The sequence below is a fragment of the Sinohyriopsis cumingii genome, chromosome 15 (genome assembly GCF_028554795.1).
Source record: "Sinohyriopsis cumingii isolate HCF-2022 chromosome 15, ASM2855479v2, whole genome shotgun sequence".
Taxonomy (NCBI): domain Eukaryota; kingdom Metazoa; phylum Mollusca; class Bivalvia; order Unionida; family Unionidae; genus Sinohyriopsis; species Sinohyriopsis cumingii.
In genome coordinates, this window is record NC_142975.1 from 147703259 (window position 1) to 147728589 (window position 25331).

The 25331-nt window shown below is 38.0% G+C and overlaps 1 protein-coding gene across 2 annotated transcripts in view; it reads left to right on the forward strand.

The window, feature by feature from the left end:
- The window catches only part of LOC149783016 (uncharacterized), a 68675-nt gene that overhangs the window by 2640 nt on the left and 40704 nt on the right, over positions 1-25331 (forward strand). For both annotated transcript variants that reach the window (XR_016414486.1, XM_089934595.1), the window contains exons 3-4: positions 929-1129; positions 8117-8221. Coding sequence is in view for 1 of the 2 variants with exons in the window: in XM_089934595.1 (XP_089790721.1) it covers positions 929-1129; positions 8117-8221 (306 nt within the window). In the remaining variant the exon portion in view is untranslated. The remainder of the gene's footprint in view (positions 1-928; positions 1130-8116; positions 8222-25331) is intronic.

The window sequence follows — 25331 nt, forward strand, 5'->3', positions numbered from 1 at the left end:
TTAACTTTTAGAAATTTCAATTTGTTTTAAATTCCATTTATAATATAAAGCAGCTTTTTTTGCAGCGTAAAAAATTGGGATAAGAATTAAATGCAAAACTGCATTCGTGATCTGTTTGAGCTAGCTAAGAAAACAAACTCCTTTGATATAACACATAACATTAGCATGTACCTATCAAACTCGATCTTTCCGCTAACTAGGCCGATTTAGTTTTGTATACCGATAGTATTTGTGATCCGCTGAGCACTCAATGATTTGTGATCTCCAGGGTAAAATACAGATTGCATTTTGATTGGTTGAGCACTCACTGATTTGTGATCTCCAGGATAAAATACAGATTGCCTTTTTTATCGGTTGAGCACACATTGATTTGTGATCTCCAGGGTAAAATACTAATTGTATCCAGTTTATATAAGAACTGCTGATTTTCCAGAAACCTACGTTGATACTGCTTTCTAGCTTTCTTATCAATTCAATTCACTTTTATATCTCTCCCGGTAATATATAATTGCCATATGAGGCAGAATAATATAGACTTTAATAAAATAACATAGACGTGGATAACAAAAAATAAGTCATTCTACTTCTCAACAACGTAGTTTACTTTCGCTTTCTTTTCTTTAAATTGTTTGATAATGAAAAGAAATTGCGTTATTAGAGTAACTTCTCTTAACTTACAACTGTATTTTGACACAGCGCTCATCCATTTTCAACCTAAGCATTTCTGCTTTATTATTATTATTATTATTATTATTATTATTATTATTATTATTATCATTTGCTGTGATGTCATACATTACGTTCATTGTGGGGAAAGCATTATTTTAGCTGAAGAGACCTGCAGCTATCAATTTCGTTTAAACGAAAACAAACCAAGAAAGACGTGTTGCAATCACTTACTTTTCATTGAAATATCTTTCATTCACAGCTTGGGATGACTCCGTTATCTGTCCTGGCCGCCATAGGCAACCTAGAGGAAATTAAACTTTTTATAGAAAAGGGCACAGACTTGAACATGGGCTGCACGTGCGATGGTAGCACACCACTAATGTTGGCCGCCCAAAATAAACACAAAAACGTTGTGGAATTCCTTCTCAAGAACGGTGCAGATTGCACTATCAATAACAATGTAAGTAAGAAAAATAATATGTTCGAACTAGTTTAGTTTTTTAAGCTTCGGATTTTAGATTAATTTCAGTGACTTCAATATATATTTAATGTTTTATCTTCATTTGTTACAGCTGCCCCCCCCCCCTTAATGGGCCGTTAGCTGTGGAATTACTTTTTCTGCCAGATTGAAGAGTCCAAGGCTAGTGTTGAAGGATGTTATATATTTGATGGTTTAATATATATGCTTTATTTTTGTGTTCATACCACACCTCTTCCTCCTCCTCCACTTCTTCTTCTTCTGTTGACGGGGGAAGATGTGCGAGTATAATTTGTCCAAAGATAATCCGTATATCTTGAAAAGGATAATGGTATTTGGTGAGTCAGTCGAACAACCTTTATCCAATTCCACTTTGAAAATTTTCATTCAAAACAGGTAAAATGGTAATTTTATGCAAATATAGATATTTTAATGAAAGGTCAATGTTAGGAATAAGGTCAGGAGAAAGATTTGTCATGAGATTTGGAATTTCTCTTGCTAGATTTTGTTTTGTTTTCTTCTCTGACGATTTCTATGTAACAATTTTAAACTTATGGTCTGGCCTTCTTGTTGTTGTTGAGTTTAATTATAGTAGCGTTCGCACAATTGTGCATGTGCCACTTTTTTCTGACTGCACCGCAGCCTGCTAGTTGTTCCTGGGGAAGGGGATGGTGTCACCTCCCCCAGTCTTTATGGATTCAAGGAACCCTGATAGTTTGGCCTCAATCTGTGGGTCCATAAAGGTTCCTACAGTTGAATGGTTGGCTGTCATTAGTGGGAACGAGAGCTCGGGAACGGTCCTGCTTGCTTTACATCGCTGGTTTCTTGTTGCATTTGCCTGGTGTTTTTTTTTTTTTTCGAGATTTTTTATTTTTTTTAAATTTTTTTTTCTTCTTCAAAATCTTCTAAAAGGAGGGGGATGTTCTATGCTGTTTATAGAGGTTCTTAGTAGATATCATGTATGAAGAGAGATTTTCAAGGTTATTATGGTATTACTAGTCGAGGTGTTTAGGGTGTGTTTCCTACGTTATGTTATTTATAAGTTTTTAGATATTACCTCTTTAAGTTATTTATTAATTAATGTTTTTAGAGATTGAATGTTATTTATACTTTATTTAGCAAGAGACCGGAGTCCTAGCCGATTACACGGTTCGTTAAGGACATCTGGGACAGGAATCCTAGCCGATTACTCGGTTCGTTAAGGACATCTAGGACATTCAATTTTGCGGTTTCCTTAGTTTTTTATAGGTGCTTCGTAAGTGAATTATTTATTAATACTTTTATAAAATTGAATGATATGTTATGGTTTTTTATGTGGTGGCTTCTAAATTTATTTAGCTAGTTACTGGGTCTTTTGGTTTTGTGGGGATAGTAATTATATTTTGTTCCTAAGTCCTGCTGAGTCTATGAATTGATTTATATTTTTATATGCTGATTGTTTATTTTTATTAGAGTCCATAAGTAACTCTGGGTATGTGTGTGGTGATCCAATCTCTTTTTGGTTTTTGATAAATATTTTCCGAGAGGGTTGATATTTTGGGCATATATTGAATACGTGGTGTAGATCTTCGGTGGTGTGGCAGTTAAAGCAGTTAATGGTTGCTGGTTTGGGTCCTATAAACCTTCCAAAACTGCTTGCTAGTTTAGTTTTTCCAGTTATTATCCTTTTTATGGTTTTCTGTTCTAAATAGGTACCCTTAGGTAGCTGTATGTTCCTATCTACGTTTTGTTTGCTATATATGTTTGTGCGAAGCTTATTGCTTCTGTAGAGCTATAGTTAAGCTTGATAGAGTTTTGATCTCCTAGTTTGGTTTTTGCAACTTTGTCTGCTGTTTCGTTGCCAGAGATTCCAATGTGCGACGGTATCCACATGAGCTCGACTAACTGATGTGCTGTGGTGATGTCGTCGATTAATTGGCATGCTCTGTCGAGGAATTGTTCCCTAGAGTGTGTATTGCGATTTTGGATCGATTTGATAACGCTTAGGGAATCGCTTATAATGACTGCTTTAGGTATTTGGTTGTCTTTGATCCATTGTAGTGATTCAAGTATAGCCCAGAATTCAGTGGTGTAAATGGAGCAATAGTCAGGTAATCTGGATCCCGTTTGTATATTGAATTCAGGGATGACTATTGCTGCTGCTGTTCTTGGTGGGTTGTTTGTTTTTGATCCATCGGTATATATTTTAACATAGTCCGGGTATTTTTGGTTGATTTCGTTTACCAGTACAGGTTTTAGTAAGTTTTCTTGTCCTTCTTTATTGCCTAATTTGGTAGCTTCAATGTTAATCCTTGTTGGTTTTTGTAACCATGGTGATTTGTTCTGGTCTGTATTGTTTGCTACCTGTTTTTTTTAGTAGAGGTATCTTTTCTCTTAGTTCAAGGATTACTTTGCCACTTGGTGTGATAGGTATGATTTTGGGTTTGAAGACAACTTTACACTTATTTATAGCTATTTTGGTGGGATGGTTGTCTGGGTGGGTATCTAATCGAATGGAGTATCGGAGGAGCAGTTCTTGCCTACGTAATTTTAAGGGTAGTTCTCCTGTTAGTGTTTGTAGTTCTTCTAATGATGTTGAGGGGAGTGTTCCTGTGCATAATAGCAAGGCTTTTCTCTGGATAGTGTCAAGTTTTTTTAGTACAGGCTGCTTAGCCGAGTTATATGCTTGGCAACCGTAATCCAGTTTTGATCTAATTAGGCTTTTATATATCGCGAGGAGGGTTTCCTGGTTGGATCCCCAGTCAGTCCCTGTGATGTTCCTGAGTAAATTGAAATCTTTGCTACAATTCTGGGTGAGTTGTTCAATGTGCTGTTTCCGTGTGAGGTGGTTGTCAAAGAACATTCCTAGGAATTTTACTACTGTTACGTATTTGATTAATTGATTTTGTATATAGAAGTTTGGATAGACTAGGTTGTTATTTCGTTTGGGGGTGAATATGATTGCCACAGTTTTTTTCATGAGATATTTTGAAACCCCATTTGTCCGCCCATCTCCCTATGTTGTCTAGGCTCTGCTGGATTTCTTTAACTACTGTGTTATTGGCAGGATTTCCATTCCTCCATATGCCACTATCATCTGCAAATTGTGACAAGTTTATTTTTGTGGAGGCAACATTGAGGTCAAGGTCGTTTACCATTAGGTTAAATAGTAACGGACTTATTACACTGCCTTGCGGTGTTCCATTTTCAAGTGAAAATTCTTCCGAATGGGTGTTGCCTATTCTTGTGGTAATTTTCCGGCTGTGAGGAAATCGCCAATCCAGTTGAACAAGCGTCCAGTTATTCCAAATTGGTTTAATTTTGGCCATTAGTCCATTGGTCTATACTAGGTCGAACGCTTTTTCTAGGTCTAAAAAAAACCGCTATGAGGTTACGATCGGTTTTCCTATGCGCGTTAAAAGCGAGTTTGATGTCTGTTTCCAATCTGAGAAGTTGGTCAGTTGTGGACCGTTTGTTCCGAAAGCCACATTGATTTATGGAGAGTAGGTTATTGGTTTCTAGGTGGTGTTTTAACCTATTTGCGATTATTGTCTCCATTATTTTGCAAATATTGTTTGTAAGGGAGATGGGTCGGTACGAATTTATGTTGTTGGGATCTTTACCTAGCTTGGGGATTGGTATTACTATGGCCTGTTTCCATTTGGTGGGTAGTTGGCCTTTATCCCATATCCTATTAAAGAGTTTGATTATGGCTATTGTTATATTGATAGGTAGTATTTTGTAGATAATGTAACCTAACTGATCCTTACCAGGGGATGTTTCGTTTTTGGATCGTAGGGCTATCTTCCATTCATGTACTGTGATGTCGCTATTTAGGTGAGATTCTTTTGTTCCTTGGTCTTGAAACATTTGAGGTTGGGTTCCCTCCATTAGTTTTTTGTGTTCTTGAAAGTTTTTGGTATGATTATTGTTGCTATTCATGTTCGAAAAATGCTTCGCTAGGAGGTCTGCCTTATCTTTATTTGTTATGGCATTTTTAATTTTTGGGGCTGAGATAGTTGCTTTCCCTTTTATGGCTTTTATCTTGTCCCATATTTGTTTTGAGTTTGATTTTAGACTCAGTTTAGAGCAAAAGGTTTGCCATAGATTAATTTTAGCAGTTTTTATAGTTTGTTTTAGTGCTTTTTCTTTATCTTTATATTGCTGGAAGTAGATAGAATTTTTGGTGCGTTTATATTTATTTAAGGCCCTTTTTTGTCTTTATGTGCTATAGTGCACTGTTTAGTCCACCATGGTACAGGGTTTTTATTTTGAATATTAGATGTGTTTGGTATGCATCGGTTAGCTGCTTCTATAATTGTGTCTGTTATGTTATCATAATACATGTCAATACTTGGGCTTTCTAAGTTATCTGGATTTACTCTAGCTAGTAATAATTGGAATTGGTCCCAGTCTGCCTGTTGGTACCTCCATTTAGGTGGGGTTTCGTTAGGAATGTGTTGAGTTTTTGTTTGAATATTAATTGTGATGGGAAAATGGTCACTTCCTAACGTATCTTCCTGATCCACCCACCAATTTGTGATTTGAGCCAATTTTGGGGTAGTGATGGTTAGGTCTATGGCTGAGAGAGTGCCATCCTCAGGGTTTAATCTAGTGTTCGACCCGTCATTTAAGATGGCCTTCGTAATTGTCTCAATATGACGTCGGTTCATGCCTTGCGTATCAGCTGACGTCATCACAATGAAAAGCGACAAACGTAAATTGACAAAGGGACGCGCACATATTTACTTGTCACAAGGAAACGCACTTACTCCGTTCTTGATGATTAGATTTCAGTGCAAAAAATAAACTTCTGAAACATGTTACTTCCACATAAAGACACACAGCGTCATACATAAATACACACAGCGTCATACATAAAGACACACAGCGTCATACATAAATACACAAACTCTCAATGAGGAACCATAGCTATACTCATTGCTATGAATTCAATCGATTTTGTTTCCGTATTTTCTTTTCAACAATCATACAAGGAGAACTTTTCAGTTGTTGTTGTTGTTGTTGTATGGTTTAACGCCATTTTTCAGCACACGATAGGCTATACATGGCGACCAGTATTAATGGTGGAGGAAGAACCCGGGAAAACACCGGAAAGAACAACCGACCCACGAGAAGCTACTGGCAAGCTTTCTCACATACCCAGATTAACCGAATCCGAGACTCGAACCCACGCAGACAGAGGTGAGATGGCAGTGATCCGTAACGGAGCTCGCTTTAGACCACTCGGCCACTCGGGGCCCCTGAACTTTTCAGTGCCATGTCTAAAAATCCAGTCATAATTATACACACTCTCTCTCTCTCTCTCTCTCTCTCTCTCACACACACACACACACACACACACATTACTTATCGCTTGTTTGTTACTTTTTAACAATCATTTTTTTTGTTTAATATTGATCCCACGTATGTTCGTCTTTATTCGTCTGTCTGTCCCTCATTAACTATTTGTTTGTATACATGTCAACCATCATTTGTGAAATCTATTTGTTTTACAATTTTTAAGTATTTATGTTGATGCGAAGTCATGTAAATGAGGGCTCGGGGTAAATACATTTTCTGTCTATCCGTCATTGCCATGTTTTGGACCCTACATTTTCTATCCGTCAGTTAATACCATATTTGTCAGTCAGTTTGACATATAAAAATATTTTCAGTTTGACAATTTCATGACACAATCCGGTACGATTTGTACTAAAACTGTATTACTGGTTTCCTGAACTCCGTTAAGTCTAATATTCTACATATTAATGATTCACAGCTACATATCCTTTGATCCTAAACCTTTAAAGTACTTTGCGTCTGTTTCCAATAACGCACTGCTTGTCATGTATAATGTGTATTTTATGCCGTAGCTTTAAAATAACTCCCTGCTTGTCAGATGCAATGTGTATTTTATGCAGTGGCTTTAAAATAACTCACTGCTTGTCATCTGTACAGTGTATTTTATGCCGTGGCTTTAAAATAACTTACTGCTTGTCAGATGCAATGTGTATTTGATGCCGTAGCTTTAAAATATCTCACTGCTTGTCATCTGTACAGCGTATTTTATGCCGTGGCTTTAAAATAACTTACTGCTTGTCATATGCAATGTGTATTTGATGCCGTAGCTTTAAAATATCTCACTGCTTGTCATCTGTACAGCGTATTTTATGCCGTGGCTTTAAAATAACTTACTGCTTGTCATATGCAATGTGTATTTTATGCCGTGGCTTTAAAATAACTCACTGCTTGTCATTTGTACAGCGTATTTTATGCCGTGGCTTTAAAATAACTCACTGCTTGTCAGATGTAATGTGTATTTTATGCCGTAGCTTTGAAATAACTCACTGCTTGTCAGATGCATTGTCATATGTAATGTGTATTTTATGCCATAGCTTTAAAATAACTCACCTCTTGTCATTTGTAATTTGTATTTTATGCCGTAGCTTTAAAATAAATCACTGCTTGTCACATGTAACATGTATTTGATACCGTAGCTTTAAATTGTTGAGAATTCAATTTCGATAGTTACATTAAAAAATGTTTGTGTTGACATACTTATTAATTAGTATATATGGAATAATGTATAAGTATAGCAGTGTAACTATTGTCCTAATTTGTTTTTAAATGTAGTATCTGCGTCCTTTCCTTGCCATGTTTTATTTACTGATACGTTGCAGTAGTTTACAAAGTTTGGCCCCGCTAGCTTTCTCACATGCCCACATCGTCCGAGTCTGAGACTCAAACAACGCACGCAGACAGAGGAGAGATGGCTCTGACACCGTAAACAGCATTTTCTTTCCTTAAAAGTCATCACAGGGTCCAAACTGTAAACCTACTGTACCATATCAGCCTGTTTGTTACTATCAGCCTTTGTTCTTGTACATTGTAAATTTATTTATTTATAATTTCAGTCGTTCATTTATTTGAATGTATGTTAATTCATGGATTGGCTGATTGATCGATTGATTGATTGATTGATTGCAGGAAGGTAACAACGCTTTTATGATCGCTGTTCGGACTGGGGATGCCCAAGTTATCAATATAATATGGCCGTTCAGAGGCAGTCTACAGATAAATCATGCTAATTTGGTAAGTAAATGAGTGGTAATTTCTTTGTTCGGTGATTTCTGAAAAACTGACGACTATTCAAAATGTCAGGATAATGTTATCTTTATTTGGACATTGTCGTTATTATTGTATCGTTATTAATGCATTAACGAGGTGATTGATTCATTTTGTTTATTGAATCCTGCTAACATAAAAGCAAACGAGATTTGTCAGGATTGCAGTTTAGTAGCTGTAGATAAGAAATATGTAATACCAAACTGGAACCCCCCCCCCCCCCCGCCTCTCTCTGTCTCTCTCTCGTTTGGAATTTGAGGTTGGAACCGCGCTTGTGCCAAATACCCGAGAGTGGTAATAGGTGAAAATATCTGCATTAATCCTGCATGCTCAACGAAAGAAAGAAAAGTTTCATCCCACTGTATACAAGAACTAAGGGTATGGAGAATGCGTAACCACATAACTAATAATTCCATCCGACTGTATACAAGAACTGAGGGTATGGAGTATGCACAACCAAAGCATGATTAATTCCATCCGACTGTATACAAAAACTGAGGGTATGGAGTATGCACAACCAAAGCATGAATAATTCCATCCGACTGTATACAAGAAATGAGGATATAGAGTATGCACAACCAAAGCATGGATAATTCCATCCGACTGTATACAAGAAATGAGGGTATGGAGTATGCACAACCAAAGCATGGATAATTCCATCCGACTGTATACAAGAACTGAGGGTATGGAGTATGCACAACCAAAGCATGATTAATTCCATCCGACTGTATACAAAAACTGAGGGTATGGAGTATGCACAACCAAAGCATGAATAATTCCATCCGACTGTATACAAGAAATGAGGGTATGGAGTATGCACAACCAAAGCATGAATAATTCCTCCCGACTGTATACAAGAACTGAGGATATGGAGTATGCACAGCCAAAACATGAATAATTTCATCCGACTGTATACAAGAACTGAGGGTATGGAGTATTCACAACCAAAGCATGATTAATTTCATCCGACTGTATACAAAAACTGAGGGTATGGAGTATGCACAACCAAAGCATGATTAATTTCATCCGACTGTATACAAAAACTGAGGGTATGGAGTATGCACAACCAAAGCATGAATAATTCCATCCGACTGTATACAAGAAATGAGGGTATGGAGTATTCACAACCAAAGCATGATTAATTCCATCCGACTGTATACAAGAACTGAGGGTATGGAGTATGCACAACCAAGCCATGAATAATTCCTCCCGACTGTATAGAAGAACTGAGGATATGGAGTATTCACAACCAAAGCATGATTAATTCCTCCCGACTGTATACAACAACTAAGGGTATGGAGTATGCACAACCAAAGCATGAATAATTTCATCCGACTGTATAGAAGAACTGAGGGTATGGAGTATTCACAACCAAAGCATGATTAATTCCATCCGACTGTATACAAGAACTGAGGGTATGGAGTATGCACAACCAAGCCATGAATAATTCCTCCCGACTGTATACAAGAACTGAGGATATGGAGTATGCACAACCAAGCCATGAATAATTCCTCCCGACTGTATACAAGAACTGAGGATATGGAGTATGCACAGCCAAAACATGAATAATTCCATCCGACTGTATAGAAGAACTTAGGGTATGGAGTATGCACAACCAAAGCATGAATAATTCCATCCGACTGAATACAAGAACTGAGGGAATGGAGTATGCTTCACCACATCATAAATAATTCCATCCGACTGTATAGAAGAACTTAGGGTATGGAGTATGCACAACCAAAGCATGAATAATTCCATCCGACTGAATACAAGAACTGAGGGAATGGAGTATGCTTCACCACATCATAAATAATTCCATCCGACTGTATAGAAGAACTTAGGGTATGGAGTATGCACAACCAAAGCATGATTAATTCCATCCGACTGTATACAACAACTGAGGGTATGGAGTATGCACAACCAAAGCATGAATAATTTCATCCGACTGTATAGAAGAACTGAGGCTATGGAGTATTCACAACCAAAGCATGATTAATTTCTCCCGACTGTATACAAGAACTGAGGGTATGGAGTATGCACAACCAAAGCATGATTAATTTCATCCGACTGTATACAAAAACTAAGGGTATGGAGTATGCACAACCAAGCCATGAATAATTCCTCCCGACTGTATACAACAACTGAGGGTATGGAGTATGCACAACCAAAGCATGAATAATTTCATCCAACTGTATACAAGAACTGAGGGTATGGAGTATGCACAACCAAGCCATGAATAATTCCTCCCGACTGTATACAAGAACTGAGGATATGGAGTATGCACAACCAAGCCATGAATAATTCCTCCCGACTGTATACAAGAACTGAGAATATGGAGTATGCACAGCCAAAACATGAATAATTTCATCCGACTGTATACAAGAACTGAGGGTATGGAGTATGCACAACCAAAGCATGAATAATTCCATCCGACTGAATACAAGAACTGAGGGAATGGAGTATGCTTCACCACATCATAAATAATTCCATCCGACTGTATAGAAGAACTTAGGGTATGGAGTATGCACAACCAAAGCATGAATAATTCCATCCGGCTAAATACAAGAACTGAGGGAATGGAGTATGCTTCACCACATCATAAATAATTCCATCCGACTGTATAGAAGAACTTAGGGTATGGAGTATGCACAACCAAAGCATGAATAATTCCATCCGACTGAATACAAGAATTGAGGGAATGGAGTATGCTTCACCACATCATAAATAATTCCATCCGACTGTATAGAAGAACTTAGGGTATGGAGTATGCACAACCAAAGCATGAATAATTCCATCCGGCTAAATACAAGAACTGAGGGAATGGAGTATGCTTCACCACATCATAAATAATTCCATCCGACTGTATACAAGAAATGAGGGTATAGATAATGCACAACCAAAGCATGAATAATTCCATCCGACTCTGTATGTGTTACGATTCTATGGTCATAAAGTAAGCAATGGAAAGAAGCAAAACTAAATTGTTTTGTCAAACTTTACAAATAAATTATCAAAGTTATACATGAAAATGTGAGAGCAACTTAACGTAATATGAAGTGAATCCAAAAAAAAAAAAAATCATGAAAGGGTTATATTAAAATCCAAAAGAACAAAAGTTCCGTATAATCTTCAGAATCGGAAATCTACTGGTCCGCCAAGAATTGTGATGTTGTCAAAATGGCCTTGTCAAAACTCCTTTGAATAATTCACAGTGGTCGCAGGATAGTAATATAGTCCAAAACACGAGCACTTTCTATTTCCACTGCACAGCCCCAACAAATGTTTTTCTCTCAAACAACATCTAAGTACAACATAAACTCGTCTGCAGACTTGATGTTAGAGCAGGAATACAAGAAATAAGAATGACTCCAAAACAGGAATACAACGAACCATGATTGCTCAGTTCTCCCCTTATATGCACCTCCTTAGTAGGACCATGGTTCAAAACATACCCCCCCCCCCATGTGACATTTGATACTAATCATATTAATATTTCAAAACACATATTCACGTGACCTAATCTATCCAATAAAAAATTGCTAAATTATTCTAAAACCGTCCAAACCCCACCAGCCAGTGAAAAAAGGCCAAATCTCGTAAACACATCTTCTAATAATTCATTTATTAGTAATTGTCAAGACGTGCGTAAGGCTAAATTTTAGGCAAGTGTTCGTTCTGTAATATTCCTAAAACAGAAACTTGTCAAGCAGGTAAAATATTAAGATCATAAGTACAATTTACAGCCATGAACAAAAATTACAAAAGTTATATAAAATCAGGTACCAGAAGTTAACACAAAAAATAGATATACATAACATAAGAATCTAGGAAATGGAGTATGCCCGAGCAAAGCATGCCTAAGTCCACCCCACTGTATACAAGAATCTAGGGAATGGAGTATGCCCAAGAAAAACATGAACAATTCCATAATTCCATCCCACCGTATGTGAGAACATATGAATGGTTTATATATATATATATATATATATATATATATATATATATATATATATATATATATATATATATATATATATATATATGAATGGAGTATGTATGTATGTGTATATATATATATATATATATATATATATATATATATATATATATATATATATATATATATATATATATATATATATATATATATATATATATATATATATATATATATATATATATATGATTTTAGGGAATGGGGTCTGTCCAACCCAAAAATAATTCCATCCCACTAAGAACATAGCAAATAGTGTTTGCCCAACCAAAGCATGACTAATTTCATCGCACTGTATATATGAACATAGAGAATGGAGTATACCCTATCAAAGCAAGAATAATTCCATCCCATTGTATGAAAGAACCGAGATAATGGAGGATGCCCAGCCAAAGCGTGAATAATTCAATCCGACACTGTATAAGAACCTAGGGAATGGAGCATGCCCAGCCAAAGCGTGAATACTTTCATCCCAATGTATAAAAAAACCCAGGAACTGACTATGCCCAACCAAATTAATTCCATCCTACTGTATATAAAATGGTAGAGAATGGAGCACGCCCAACCAAAACAAGAATAATTCCATCACAATTTATACAAGAACCCAAGAAATGGAGTATCCTCAACCAAAGCACGAATAATTCCATCCCAATGTATATTAGAACCTAGGGAAAAGAGTACGCCCAGCCAAAACATGAATAATTTCATAATATATTTAAAGGTATGATGAGCAGTAGAAGAGAGTGGGGGATAATAAGCATATATATATATATATATATATATATATATATATATATATATATATATATATATATATATATATATATATATATATATATGCTTATTATCCTCCACTTTCCTCTACTGCTCATCATACCTTTACTTCCCTCTTTTAGCACGGTAACCATACTTGCATACATTTTATAGCTGTCACAGTCACTATTTCCATTATTCTTGATAGAATGCAACAAATTTATACAATAATCGAAATGGACAAAAGTGACTGTAACAAATGCAATCTTATTCTCTTTCCTCTGAAATGTTTCATGACTTTTAAAATACCAAATATTAGACCTTGTTCATTTTATTAACTAGAACATGTATGAAATGAAGGTCATCGTTGTATCATTATTTAATTTTTAGGAAAGGACCTAGATGAGTTTGACAACTTGAATCCAATCCCTTAGTGTGTAATAAAATGTCAGTAAAATATATTTAAAACAAAACAGAACCAAAAGAACAAAGAAAATTCAAATAAATAAAAATCAGCACTCATGCAAGATCCTCTATATTTAACTCAAAGTAAATGATATAATAATGAAATATGTATGCAGTTCAAAGTACATTACGTAATGATGAAATATTTGTACAGTTCAAAGTACATGACTTAATTATAATTTACTGCATTTGTATGGGAAAATATGAACTGGTTTTTCTGATAATATACTGCACGACCTTATGCGTGCAGTATATCCATCCGACAAAACGAGTTCATATTTTCCCATACAAATGCAGTAACATTTTTATTATATGCTCATTTTCTTATTCTACCTATTCTACCTAAGGCTTAATTATATAAACAAATACACAACAAGAAACAAAGTAACTGAATTTATGCCGTATTCCAAAATAAATACACAAGCGCAGATTAATCATCACACGACAACAACATTATTAATGCACACGTAACACCGCCCAGATAAATTTGAACTTAGTCGCGCGCTAGACATAATTTTCGAAAGAAAATGGCGTTTTGGTCTACTTAAAATCGAAATTTGGAGTCATAATGTGAATGAATGCGCATTGCAACAACTTTTCCATTTGATCTGGAATGAATAGATTTTGGTTTTGTTGTCGATTCTACGAAATTTTTTGATTATGGAGTGGATTTATATGTGCCAATTCTACATGAAGTACATCGAATTTCAACGGGGTGTTGACATCTGCAAGTGTGTTTCTCTTCTGTCATTGAATGTTTGAAATCATAATGTGGGGAAAATATGAAGACTTTCAATTGCAATTATCTAAAAGGCGATATGGAATATAATGTTTATTTCATTTTGAGTTCAGTAAGGAGGATGTAATTGCACTTGGAATATAGTCGAAATTACAGTACGATTTCGAAATTTGTAATCATGCTTGAGAACCCATGACATAGTTCATGTAATTCGGATTTGCAGAATTAAGAAAGTAGATTTTGAGGAAATTCAGGATGCAAATCTGTAATTATATTTTATTTCTTTTTTGCCACTCTTATTACCAACTAAAGAGTTTATGCCTTCTCACTTGGATGCTATTTGTAATGATCCTGTCTGGCGTCTATAGCTAGCCTAAATCCGAAGCATTTTATCAAAAATGTTAACGCGGAACGTGACAATGCAGCTCGTATGTAGCAGTCCACGAAATATCTGCTTTAGTTTATTCAGTTGGTTTACTTCATCCTCAGACAAAAACAATAAATCAAAAGTGCTGGCTCTCCGTCCATTGTTTGTTTGCAATAGAAAGTAGTTCCTTTATTTGCGTGAGTTCAATATGAATTGAACACGAGTTTAATATCGTAAAATACTGCACGAGACTGACAATGTAAAGTTAACGGAGAAAACAATGAGCATATAATAATAATAGTAAAATATTTATACAGTTCAAAGTAGATGTAATTATAGGGTACTGCATTTGTATGGGAAAATATGAACGAGTTTTTCTTACGTAAATACTGCACGACCTTGGGAGTATTTTTTCGATTCTACGAAATTTCGTGATTATGGACAGGATTTATATGTGACAATTCCACATGAAATACATCGGATTGAAGAAGCGAGGGAGAAGCGTGTTTACATCTGCAAATGTTGTTGTTGAGTTTAATTATAGTGGCGTGCGCACAATTGTGCATGTGCCACTTTTTTCTGACTGCACCGAAGCCTGCTAGTTGTTCCTGGGGAAGGGGATGGTGCCACCTCCCCCAGGCTTTTATGGATTCAAGGAACCCTGATAGTTTGGCCTCAATCTGTGGGTCCATAAAGGTCCCTACAGTTGAATGGTTGGCTGTCATTAGTGGGAAGGAGAGCTCGGGAACGGTCCTGCTTGCTTTACATCGCTGGTTTCTTGTTCCATTTGCCTGGTGTTTCTTGCAATTTTTTTATTTATTTTTTTCGATTTTTTTTTCTTTAAAATGTTCTAAAGGGGGGGATGTTCTATGCTGTTTATAGAGGTTCTTAGTACATATCATGTATGAAGAGAGATTTTCAAGGTTATTATGGTATTACTAGTCGAGGTGTTTAGGGTGTGTTTCCTACGTTATGTTATTTATAAGTTTTTAGATATTACCTCTTTAAGTTATTTATTAATTAATGTTTTTAGAGATTGAATGTTATTTATACTTTATTTAGCAAGAGACCGGAGTCCTAGCCGATTACACGGTTCGTTAAGGACATCTAGGACCGGAATCCTAGCTGATTACTCGGTTCGTTAAGGACATCTAGGACATTCAATTTTGCGGTTTCCTTAGTTTTTTATAGGTGCTTCGTAAGTGAATTATTTATTAATACTTTTATAAAATTGAATGATATGTTATGGGTTTTTATGTGGTGGCTTCTAAATTTATTTAGCTAGTTACTGGGTCTTTTGGTTTTGTGGGGATAGTAATTATATTTTGTTCCTAAGTCCTGCTGAGTCTATGAATTGATTTATATTTTTATATGCTGATTGTTTATTTTTATTAGAGTCCACAAATAACTCTGGGTATGTGTATGGTGATCCAATCTCTTTTTGGTTTTTGATAAATATTTTCCGAGCGGGTTGATATTTTGGGCATATATTGAATACGTGGTGTAGTTCTTCGGTGGTGTGGCAGTTAAAGCAGTTAATGGTTGCTGGTTTGGGTCCTATAAACCTTCCAAAACTGCTTGCTAGTTTAGTTTTTCCAGTTATTATCCTGTTTATGGTTTTCTGTTTTAAATAGGTACCCTTAGGTAGCTGTATGTCTGCAAATGTGTTTCTGTTTCAGTCACTGAATGTTTGAAATCGTAATGTGGGAAAAATATTAAATTTTTCAATCGCAATTATCAAAACGACGCTATGGAATTTAATGCTTATTTCATTTTGAGTGCATTAAGGAGGATGTAATTGCACTTACATTCAAAATTACAGTACAATTTCGAAATGTGTAATCAAGATTGAGAATCTATGACATAACTCATGTAATTCGGATTTGCAAAACTAATAAAATACATTTTGAGGAAATTCAGAATGCAAAACTGTAAGTATATTTTTTGCCATTCTTATTACCAGCTAAAGAAGACAGTTTATCCCTTGTCACTTGCATGTTATTTGTAAGGACCCTTACTGGCGTCAACTGTATAGCTAACCTAAATCCGAAACACTATCAAAAAAGTTAACGCGGAATGTGCCAAAACAGCTGGAATGTGACAGTCCACGAAACATCTGCTTTACTTCACTCAGAAACAAATTTAATCAACCAAAATGTAAGGCGCCTACTACACGAGTGTACATGATTTGTTTGCAAATAAAAAGTGCTGGGGTCTGCGTCCATTGTTTGTTTACAAGTAGTTCTTTTATGCACGTGAATGCAATATGAAGGTGTGCAATATCGTAAAATATTGAACGATTCTGACAATGTAATTTTAGCGGAGAATAAAATGAGCATATAATAATAATGACATATTTTTACAGTTCAATGTACAGGACGTAATAATGAACTATTTATACAGTTTAAAGTACATGACTTAATAATGAAACATCTGACAGTTTTTCAGACTTCTCAGATCTATAAACTGATAATTGTTTTATCCAAAAGATCGGCATTAGCTTTTACACCATAGTAGTGAAGTGGGTCACTATACGTACAATGGAAATTAGCATTACAGAGACCCCTGGGTCGATATACGTACAATGGAAATTTAACATGGCGAAAAATCGTGGGTCGATATACGTACAAGGGGAATATAACATGGGAATAAATCGTGGGTCAATATACGTACAAGGGGAATTTAACATGGGGAATAGAGTTTGGGGTTGTTTAGGGACAAGGGGAATTGAATATGGGATTTTTTCTTTTTTTTTAAAAAAAAAGGGGTAGGCAATTGAAAGGCTATCTCTTTTCGAGAAATATGGCTGGCCCTGAAAAGGGCCTTTGGGTTTTCTTCTTCTGCTTCTAATTTCTTCTTTTTCTCCACCAACTTCTTATTTTATCTCCTACACTCTTTCTCTTCTTTTCTTTCTTTTTTTCTCCTCCTCTTCTTTCTTCTTCTCTTCCTCCTCTTCTTTCTTCCTCTTCTCATTTTCTTCTTCTTTTTCAATTTTTCGTTCAATTTGCGTATTCTTATCCTTTCCTCTTCATCCTCCTTCTCCTCCTTTATCTCTTTCATGACACCACTTATCATGTCCTTTACCTTTCTTAAGTTATTAACTTCCATCTTTACACGATGGGGACTATAGGAATAGTGGTCTTCAACGAGTCTTATTAACATCTGCTCCATCATTCCTAAATTGTCCAAAACGTCTTGCAATGTTTGCATTTTGTCAATTTGGTTAGAAGCCATCTTCTTTGTAGAATGGTTTGAACGACGAATACTGTGGGTTCTTATAGTGAAAGCGCGTACGTGAAGGAAAACATCTCCCTAAAACATAAAATTGATCTTACCTAGATTATGACCCAACAACGCGCAGACGTGAAGGAAAACATCCCCTACTTTCTCATTTCATATAATAAAACCAAAACTATACTCTCCACATACGCTAAGAAACAATAAATAAACCCATAATCTACTATTCACACAAACATACCTGAGCTCTTACAAACACTAATACACAAACACATACCCTCACATTTTTTAAATAAGAGTTAGTGTTTATATTCACACTCCTCTACCTATACACATTGGCAAATTAATAGTTATTTCTTTTCTAGAGTATTGGGTAGCCCTGAAAAGGGCTGTTGGTTTTTTTTTAACTCCAGATGCACCTATCTAATGGTTGCACCTTCCTGGCCTGGCGCCACACACGCATCTTCTTCCCCAGTCTCCTTTCACCTTTCTTCTTGGGAGTGCAGAGGCAGGATATGTGGCTTCAGAATCCCAATTTTCGGTTTCTGGGATGCTGAAATTTCTTCTTCTCTCCTTTTCCTCCTCCTCTTCTTTGTTTCTTCTCTCCTCTCTTCTTTTCTTCTTTCCTCCTTTTCCTCCTCTTTCATTCTTGCTTTTTCGACAATGGCCTCCGCGGCCAGTTCATTTAGTATGCGCCTGGCATATTCCAGGTGCATCTGGAGTTCTAACAGTTTCACAATTCTGGTGTTCATTCTTCTGGTGGTGTTGATCAATCAACAAGGGTAGCTAGACTGCCGAGCGAGTTTCAATTTATACTGAAAGCGCGGACGTGATGGAAAACATCCCCCTAAAAACATAAAATTGATCTAGATCATGACCAAAGAAACAACGCACGGACCTAAAAGAAACACTCACTCACTTTTTTATGCTACCCATCACTATTTTAAAATTTTTTATAAATCACTTCAATAGACTATTTACATAAGCAAAGCAATCCAATCTAACCCCAAATGTACACCTCAAACACCAAAAAAAACAAACAAACATCATATTAATCTACTATCCACACCAACTTACGTTAGCACTTACAAACACTCTAACACATACCCTCACATTTTTTATAAAAGAGTTAGTGTTTATATTCACACTACTCTACCTACACACATTGGCAAATTAATAGTTATTTCTTTTCTAGAGTATTGGGGTAGCCCTGAAAAGGGCTGTTTTTTTTTGTTTGCTATGGCATTCTTTTTAGTTTCTAAGAATGCGATGTCCTCTGAGGATAGACTTTCTGGCGATAGGTCTGCTTCTTCGGAAAGAGAAGAAGAACTCTTTGGTGTCGATACGACAATCGACAAAGCCTCTGTCAGCTTCAGGTTGCTGCTGCTGTTGTTGTTGTTGTTGCTGCTGTTGCTGCTGTCTCTGAAGTCTGTACTTCTCTGTCCATTCTTCTTTTTCCCTGTTCATTTCTTCTCTGAAGAGCTCTTCTATCAGGTCTTCAGTGACTTTTAACATTCTCACATTCTCTATTTCTTCTGGCTTCGGTATCAGACTGTGTCTGACCCTATGCAAATTCACGTAGGCTTCGTTGAGCTTAGCTAGTTTGGAGCACATCTTCTTAGGAGGATGAGTCGACAATGGATGGTTAGACTGGAAACAACCCCGGTTCTTAAAGTCAAAGCGCGGACGTGAAGGAAAACATCCCCCACACGGTTTTCGAGCCGCAGCGTTCAGTGAGTGTCATGAGAGGGATAGTAAGAAATGAAAGAGCATAAATCCAACATTCTTATAGCTAAACAAAAGACAAAGGCATTTTTTTCAAAACACATTTTTTATTCAAAAATCACTTAACACTAAACAACAACTCTAACATTTTTAACAATAATCCAACATGATAACATCAAACAATTGTTTCAAATCACAAACATTTTTTTCTCAATTGACAATCTGCTTTAAACAGGGCTGACAACGTTGTGATTTCCACTGTTGGACGTCATTAGGCCATTGATGGACACTACGTTTCCTAGCTTGAGACAAAAGATAAGCATAATGGTCACAAAACCATCGATCTACTTTCACATCGTTTCTAGAAGAAGAACGAGGATCAAAATGAGTCACTAAATGTTCTAAGGAATAGCCCAGGCTGCGATGATGCAGAAAATACACACAGTACTGTCCACACACCAAGGAATCTGTGCCTTGTAATTTCACATTATTGAATCGGGTGGTTTGAGCATTTCTTCTCATAAAGTCAATGATATCGTCTTCCAAAGGGGGCAATCCGTACGAATCGAAATATTCCACACATCCTTCTTGAGGAAAGTAGACGGCTACCCAGTAGGTTCCTGGGAAATGACTGTCGTCCGTGTTGATCACGTAAGCTTGATGGTCTTTAGGTTTGCGATGAGGGAGTTCATCTTTAGCAAAGACGACAGGATTCCAAGAAGCCGTATACGAACTGTGGTTCAAAAAGGTAATAAAGTTCCCAGGTATCCATTGATTTGTGTGTGCTTTTTTTCTTATTCACAGGTAATAATAAGTTGTCAATTCGATCCTGACTTTTTGCTTGAAAATGTCTGAAGAATAAACGGTTATTCGTTCTGTTTCCTCACTCTGATTCAGGAGAGCTTCGATACGATGGATCTCTTGAGTGGTTAATGGTGGACAAGAATGTTCACGCAAGTCTTTATACCACTGGTGCAACACGTCTTTGTTCGAGATGAGACTCCAAGCTTCGTCCAGATACTCGTCCAATTTTTCTTCTTGACTTAACATCAGGCATTTATCGTGTTGAATTTGACTGGGATGATCGTTTTGACATCCATAACAATTTTTCTTGATCAATTCCGTCATTTTTTCGACCAAGTGTTTGGCAAAGCAGGAGACTAAATGGGCTTCTTGTTCTGGCCATCTCGACTTCATCATGACAACCTCTTCGTCTTTGTCTTGAGATTCTTCTCCTTCCACGGTCTCCTCACATTTCATGTCCAAAGTTTCTCTACTAGGTAAAGAGGGATAACAGTCTTCCATGGCTTCTAATAATCTAGAATGACTTCTCTCAAACTGTTGATTTCTATGGTATTATCGAATTCTGCATACAGGATGACGTTCACTGTCGCTGGTAGTTCTTTTGCAAACTGAAGTTCCACACGAATCTGGCCGGATTTTATAGGGTGGAAATGTCCCTCGTCGCTGCCTTGGTCTGGAGTGAAATCAAAAGCCCACAAACCATAGCCTCCTGCATAATCCTCGTACTCAATGCCGTGACTGGTGTTGGTTCCTAACTGGCCGGTGGCTTCGTACAGGGACAAGTACGATCTCAAGTAATTCATCTTCTTGTCACTAAAGTCAGGTTCGAAAGGTCGGGTACACAAGGTCTTGCCATCGCGACTGACTTCGATTTTCTTCACGTTGAAGTGTTGAAAGTTGAAAGGATTTTCAGCGAAGGCTCCGTTGAAGGCTGAATTCGAGACCATACCAAGGATTAAACGCTTGGGTAACTGTCCTTGAAACAGATGATCTTCGATCATAGAATGCTGTCCCTTGGGAATGGTGAACGTTTTCACTTCCACACGTCGTATGGGATATTTGGCGGTCGTTCTGCTCAACGTTTGACTGATTTCGTTACCCACTTTGGGTAACACTTCCACGCGTCGTACGTAGAGTTTGGCCTCTTCGATTTTGCTTTTAAGAGCCTTAGCAGGATCAGCCAGCAAATGGAAAGCGGTACTGCTGAGATTCAGTCTCAAGCGGACATTCACCCCGTTCAGCAAATATTTCTCTTGCAACCACATGTCCAAATGCAAACGATCCATCAGTTCTAAACTCCTCTTCTCTAAGATTTTGCTTTCTCTTGCCTCAAAGCCGGAATTGGTTGAATCTATTGCGTCGAACTTGCCCGCTTCGTCAGGTACCCACAGCACACAGGTATTGAGATGAGTGTTCTTGGCGTCTATTCCGTACGTCAAAAGATTTTCCAGGTAGGCACGGTAAGGGTAAGTATCCATGCTGCTGCTGACTAGTTTGTTATTCAAGTACAAATCCACTGAGCTGAACAAGGAATGCATGAAATTGTTGACGGGAGCTATATTCTCAGTGTCATCTACTTTATTACCATCCTTATCTAGAACTTGAACTTTCAAGTACAAGTAACTGCTATTGAGATCGATGTAATCTTCGGGCTGTCCTTTGATTTCAAACTCGATGGGAGCGGAATCGGTCAATGAGGAGACGGGGTGAAATTCCACCCACTGGGATTCTTGCATCGTCATCATCGTGGGGGGCATGGCAAACAGATCCAGTTCCGTCTTGGAACAAGCGCAAGACTCTCGGTGCATCATTTTTTTTCCTGTGTTTCAATAATCGAAAACGTCTAAGTCTCGAACGGTTCTACTTTTCTTGGCCTTCCTCGCTTGAAGTCTGGTGAAAGGGTGTTTTCTTCGTCGTCGTCTCTTTCTACCTTGTCCTTGCTGAATGCCTGACTCGGTAGCGTGCAGGGCATTTATAGGTGTGTCTCGTCGGCCTAAAATGTCTTTGCCCGTTTGCAGCAAGACATTTTTGCCAGCCCTCATGAAGGCTTCTTTAGGGTTTTGTTTGTCGATGATGACATTTTGGAGAAATTCTTTGCCTTGCGTCAGTGCCGCATCTTTCAAGGCGTGCAATCCGCGTGTCACCATCGGTTTCAACACCGGGGCCACCGAACGAAAGGCCGATTTTAACATATCTCCTAAACCGTGTCCTCGCTGTCGTGCAACCCCTCGGTACACTGGATACATGACTTACTTACGAATCGTGAGAGAACCGTTTTCGAAAATGGAGTTTCACCGTGACTTTTCCTTTGGTGAATGGAATATTTTGTCCCAAATCTCCTTTTATAGTAATGTTGACCGTGTCCAAATACGACTTGCTGACCGGGAAATAGTGAGGATGGACAAATTTGCGGTGGACGTGGTAAGTGTTTCCACCTTCCTCGTCAGCGTTCGTGGCAGAATCCACTTTGAAAGGAATTACACGCAGTAACGGCACGGAGGTGTGTCCCACCACGTTGTACTCCACCACATCGGAGTACACAAACATCAAATTCAGTCCTTGGTTCAGTTCTACCGGGGAACGAAAATACTGGGCAAAAGAATCGTTGTCAAAAATGACTGTTAATTCGGGTTTTTGTTTTTGTTCTAATTTCTTCCTCAGCTCCATGTCACCGCCCAACATGTCAAACAATTCAGGACAAAATAAAATGGACACGATTTTACTCGGCTCAATTTTTATCAAGAAGCGACGGGCTGCTTTGTGGTACTCCATGGTGACCTTTTTTTGTTGGGCAAGCTCCAACGCTTTCCCAAACACGGCATTAAACTAGAACTTATGGTGCTGACCAAATGTTGACCACTAAAATAATAGCCTGGGGGAATCAAAATCTTGTAGGTCCACGTTCGAGTTGTTTCATCATATTTTTTGAGATCATATCTGACATTACTCAAGTTCTTTTGCAATTGATCGTCATGAACTTCCACCGTAAAAAAATTTTGATTGGGAAGGACATTGAGGACTTGGGTCGGGTGAATCATTTCTACTAAAGCCACTTCCCAATGGGCTTCGTGATCTAAGGGGATGGCTTGAGGTAATTTAGCCGTGTAACAGCACAACGTGTTGTTGGGAAACACCTCCATGGAACTGTCACTGGATAAGGTTAAGTAAAATTGGTTTTGGTGACTCATAATTCCAGAGTTCTGTGGCTGTCCGAGGGGATATTACTGGACGTCAGAGGCGTGTCTCCGCCCAAAATGGGGTTCTGGTTGTGGTTGTTGGAGTGGTGACTGACACTGGCACTGGACACAAGGTTCCCGTTGGAAGAGAATTTCAGGGAGGGGATGGGAAGCAGGTAACCGATGCAACTGCTCAATAAAATGGTCCACAATTGTTTGTCTCCTTGTTGCAAACTCAAATTGGCGATGGCTGCCCCGATGACACAATACACCACGAAGATTTGGCAGAAAAAGACGATTTGCGTTTTAGGCACACGTTCTCCACACACACCCACAAGGGTTGTTTTTGTAAATCTTGCACAGAAGAACTAGGTGAAGAAGGAGTGGTCGACGTAGCTGCGTCTGCTGTGTGAAAGGGCATGATGGTCACTTCTTTTTATAGTCGATGACTTGCGAAGCGTCGATCCAAGAATCGAAACTGGGTGGATATCCTTTCCAACGTACTTTGACTTCTTTGATACGTCGTTTGCCCACTTTACGGTCTGCGTTCGAGAATGCTTTCGATGTCGTAAACGTCGTCTTCTTTTTTGGTGACACGTTGTAACTCGGGCAAATAAAACGTTCCTTTGAGCACTTCTCCGTTCATGTCTTCCAATTTATAGACGACAGGATGACGGCCATGCACTCGTCCAGTGACGCGAAACAATTCGGTCGTCCAGTTAGGTAAGTAACCTTTGTCGAAAGTGCGTTTGGTTTTGCCAATGCGCACCCAATCTCCTACGGTCAACTCTCCACTTTTCTTGGGGACAGCCCTCGTCGGGGACGTACCGAACATGCGTTCAAACACCAACACTTCATTGTCGGGAGTCACGTCTTGCGGGGCACGTCCGATGCTTCGATGGTAAGATTGGTTGTACGCTTGCACCAGGTGCGGTAAGATGTCGATGTACTTCAGAGTGTGGTGATGCGTAAAATATTTCCACATGCGTTCTTTCAAAGTGCGTTGAAAACGTTCCACGATGCTGGCTTTAGTTTCGGGATTCTCGGTGGTAAAAAAATGAATGTCACGTTTCTTTAATTCTTTTTGGAAAGCTTGGTTCAAAAATTCGGTGCCTTTGTCCGTTTGCCATCGAAGAGGGTGACGACCGCTTTGTTTCAACACCCGTTGCAGGGCTCGCACTAACTCGCTGCTCGATTTGGAAGTCAAGGGCACGGCCCAGGCAAATTTGGTAAAGACGTCGATAACACAAAACAAATATTTGTAGCCACGATTGTAGCTGGCCAAATGAGAGACATCGGCTAAATCGGCTTGCCATTGATGATCGATGCCTTCCACTCGGGTGCGACTTCTGGCAAACTTGCTTCGAATGGGTTTGTGTAAAGTGTAGGTAGCTTGTTCTTGTAACCATCGTTGCACTTGAGGTAAACGGAGACTTTTCAGTCGCGTTTTGGCAGCACGATACAATTTTTGAACTCCTGCGTAACTTGCAGGATGCGAGGGATCGTAGTAAATGCTGGCTAAGACTTTTTCCATTTTTTTTTGTGTTGGTTGGTGTGTTAATAAGGCACCCACTCTTGGAGGATGCTACTCTTTTTCTCTTGGGGTATTTTCTTGGATTGCAATGCTTTGCGTGTGCGACCGGCAATAGGTGTCGAAGAGGAGGATGTCTGAGCGGGGGATATCGGTTCTTGTTTCACTTCTGTCTTCACTTTCTTTTTCTCTTGTGATGAAGAAGGGGTGGTCATCATCTTTTTAATCCATCCAATTCTGGAGGTAGGTGGTGTTGTTAACTTGCGTACTTTTTCTGGTGGAGTTT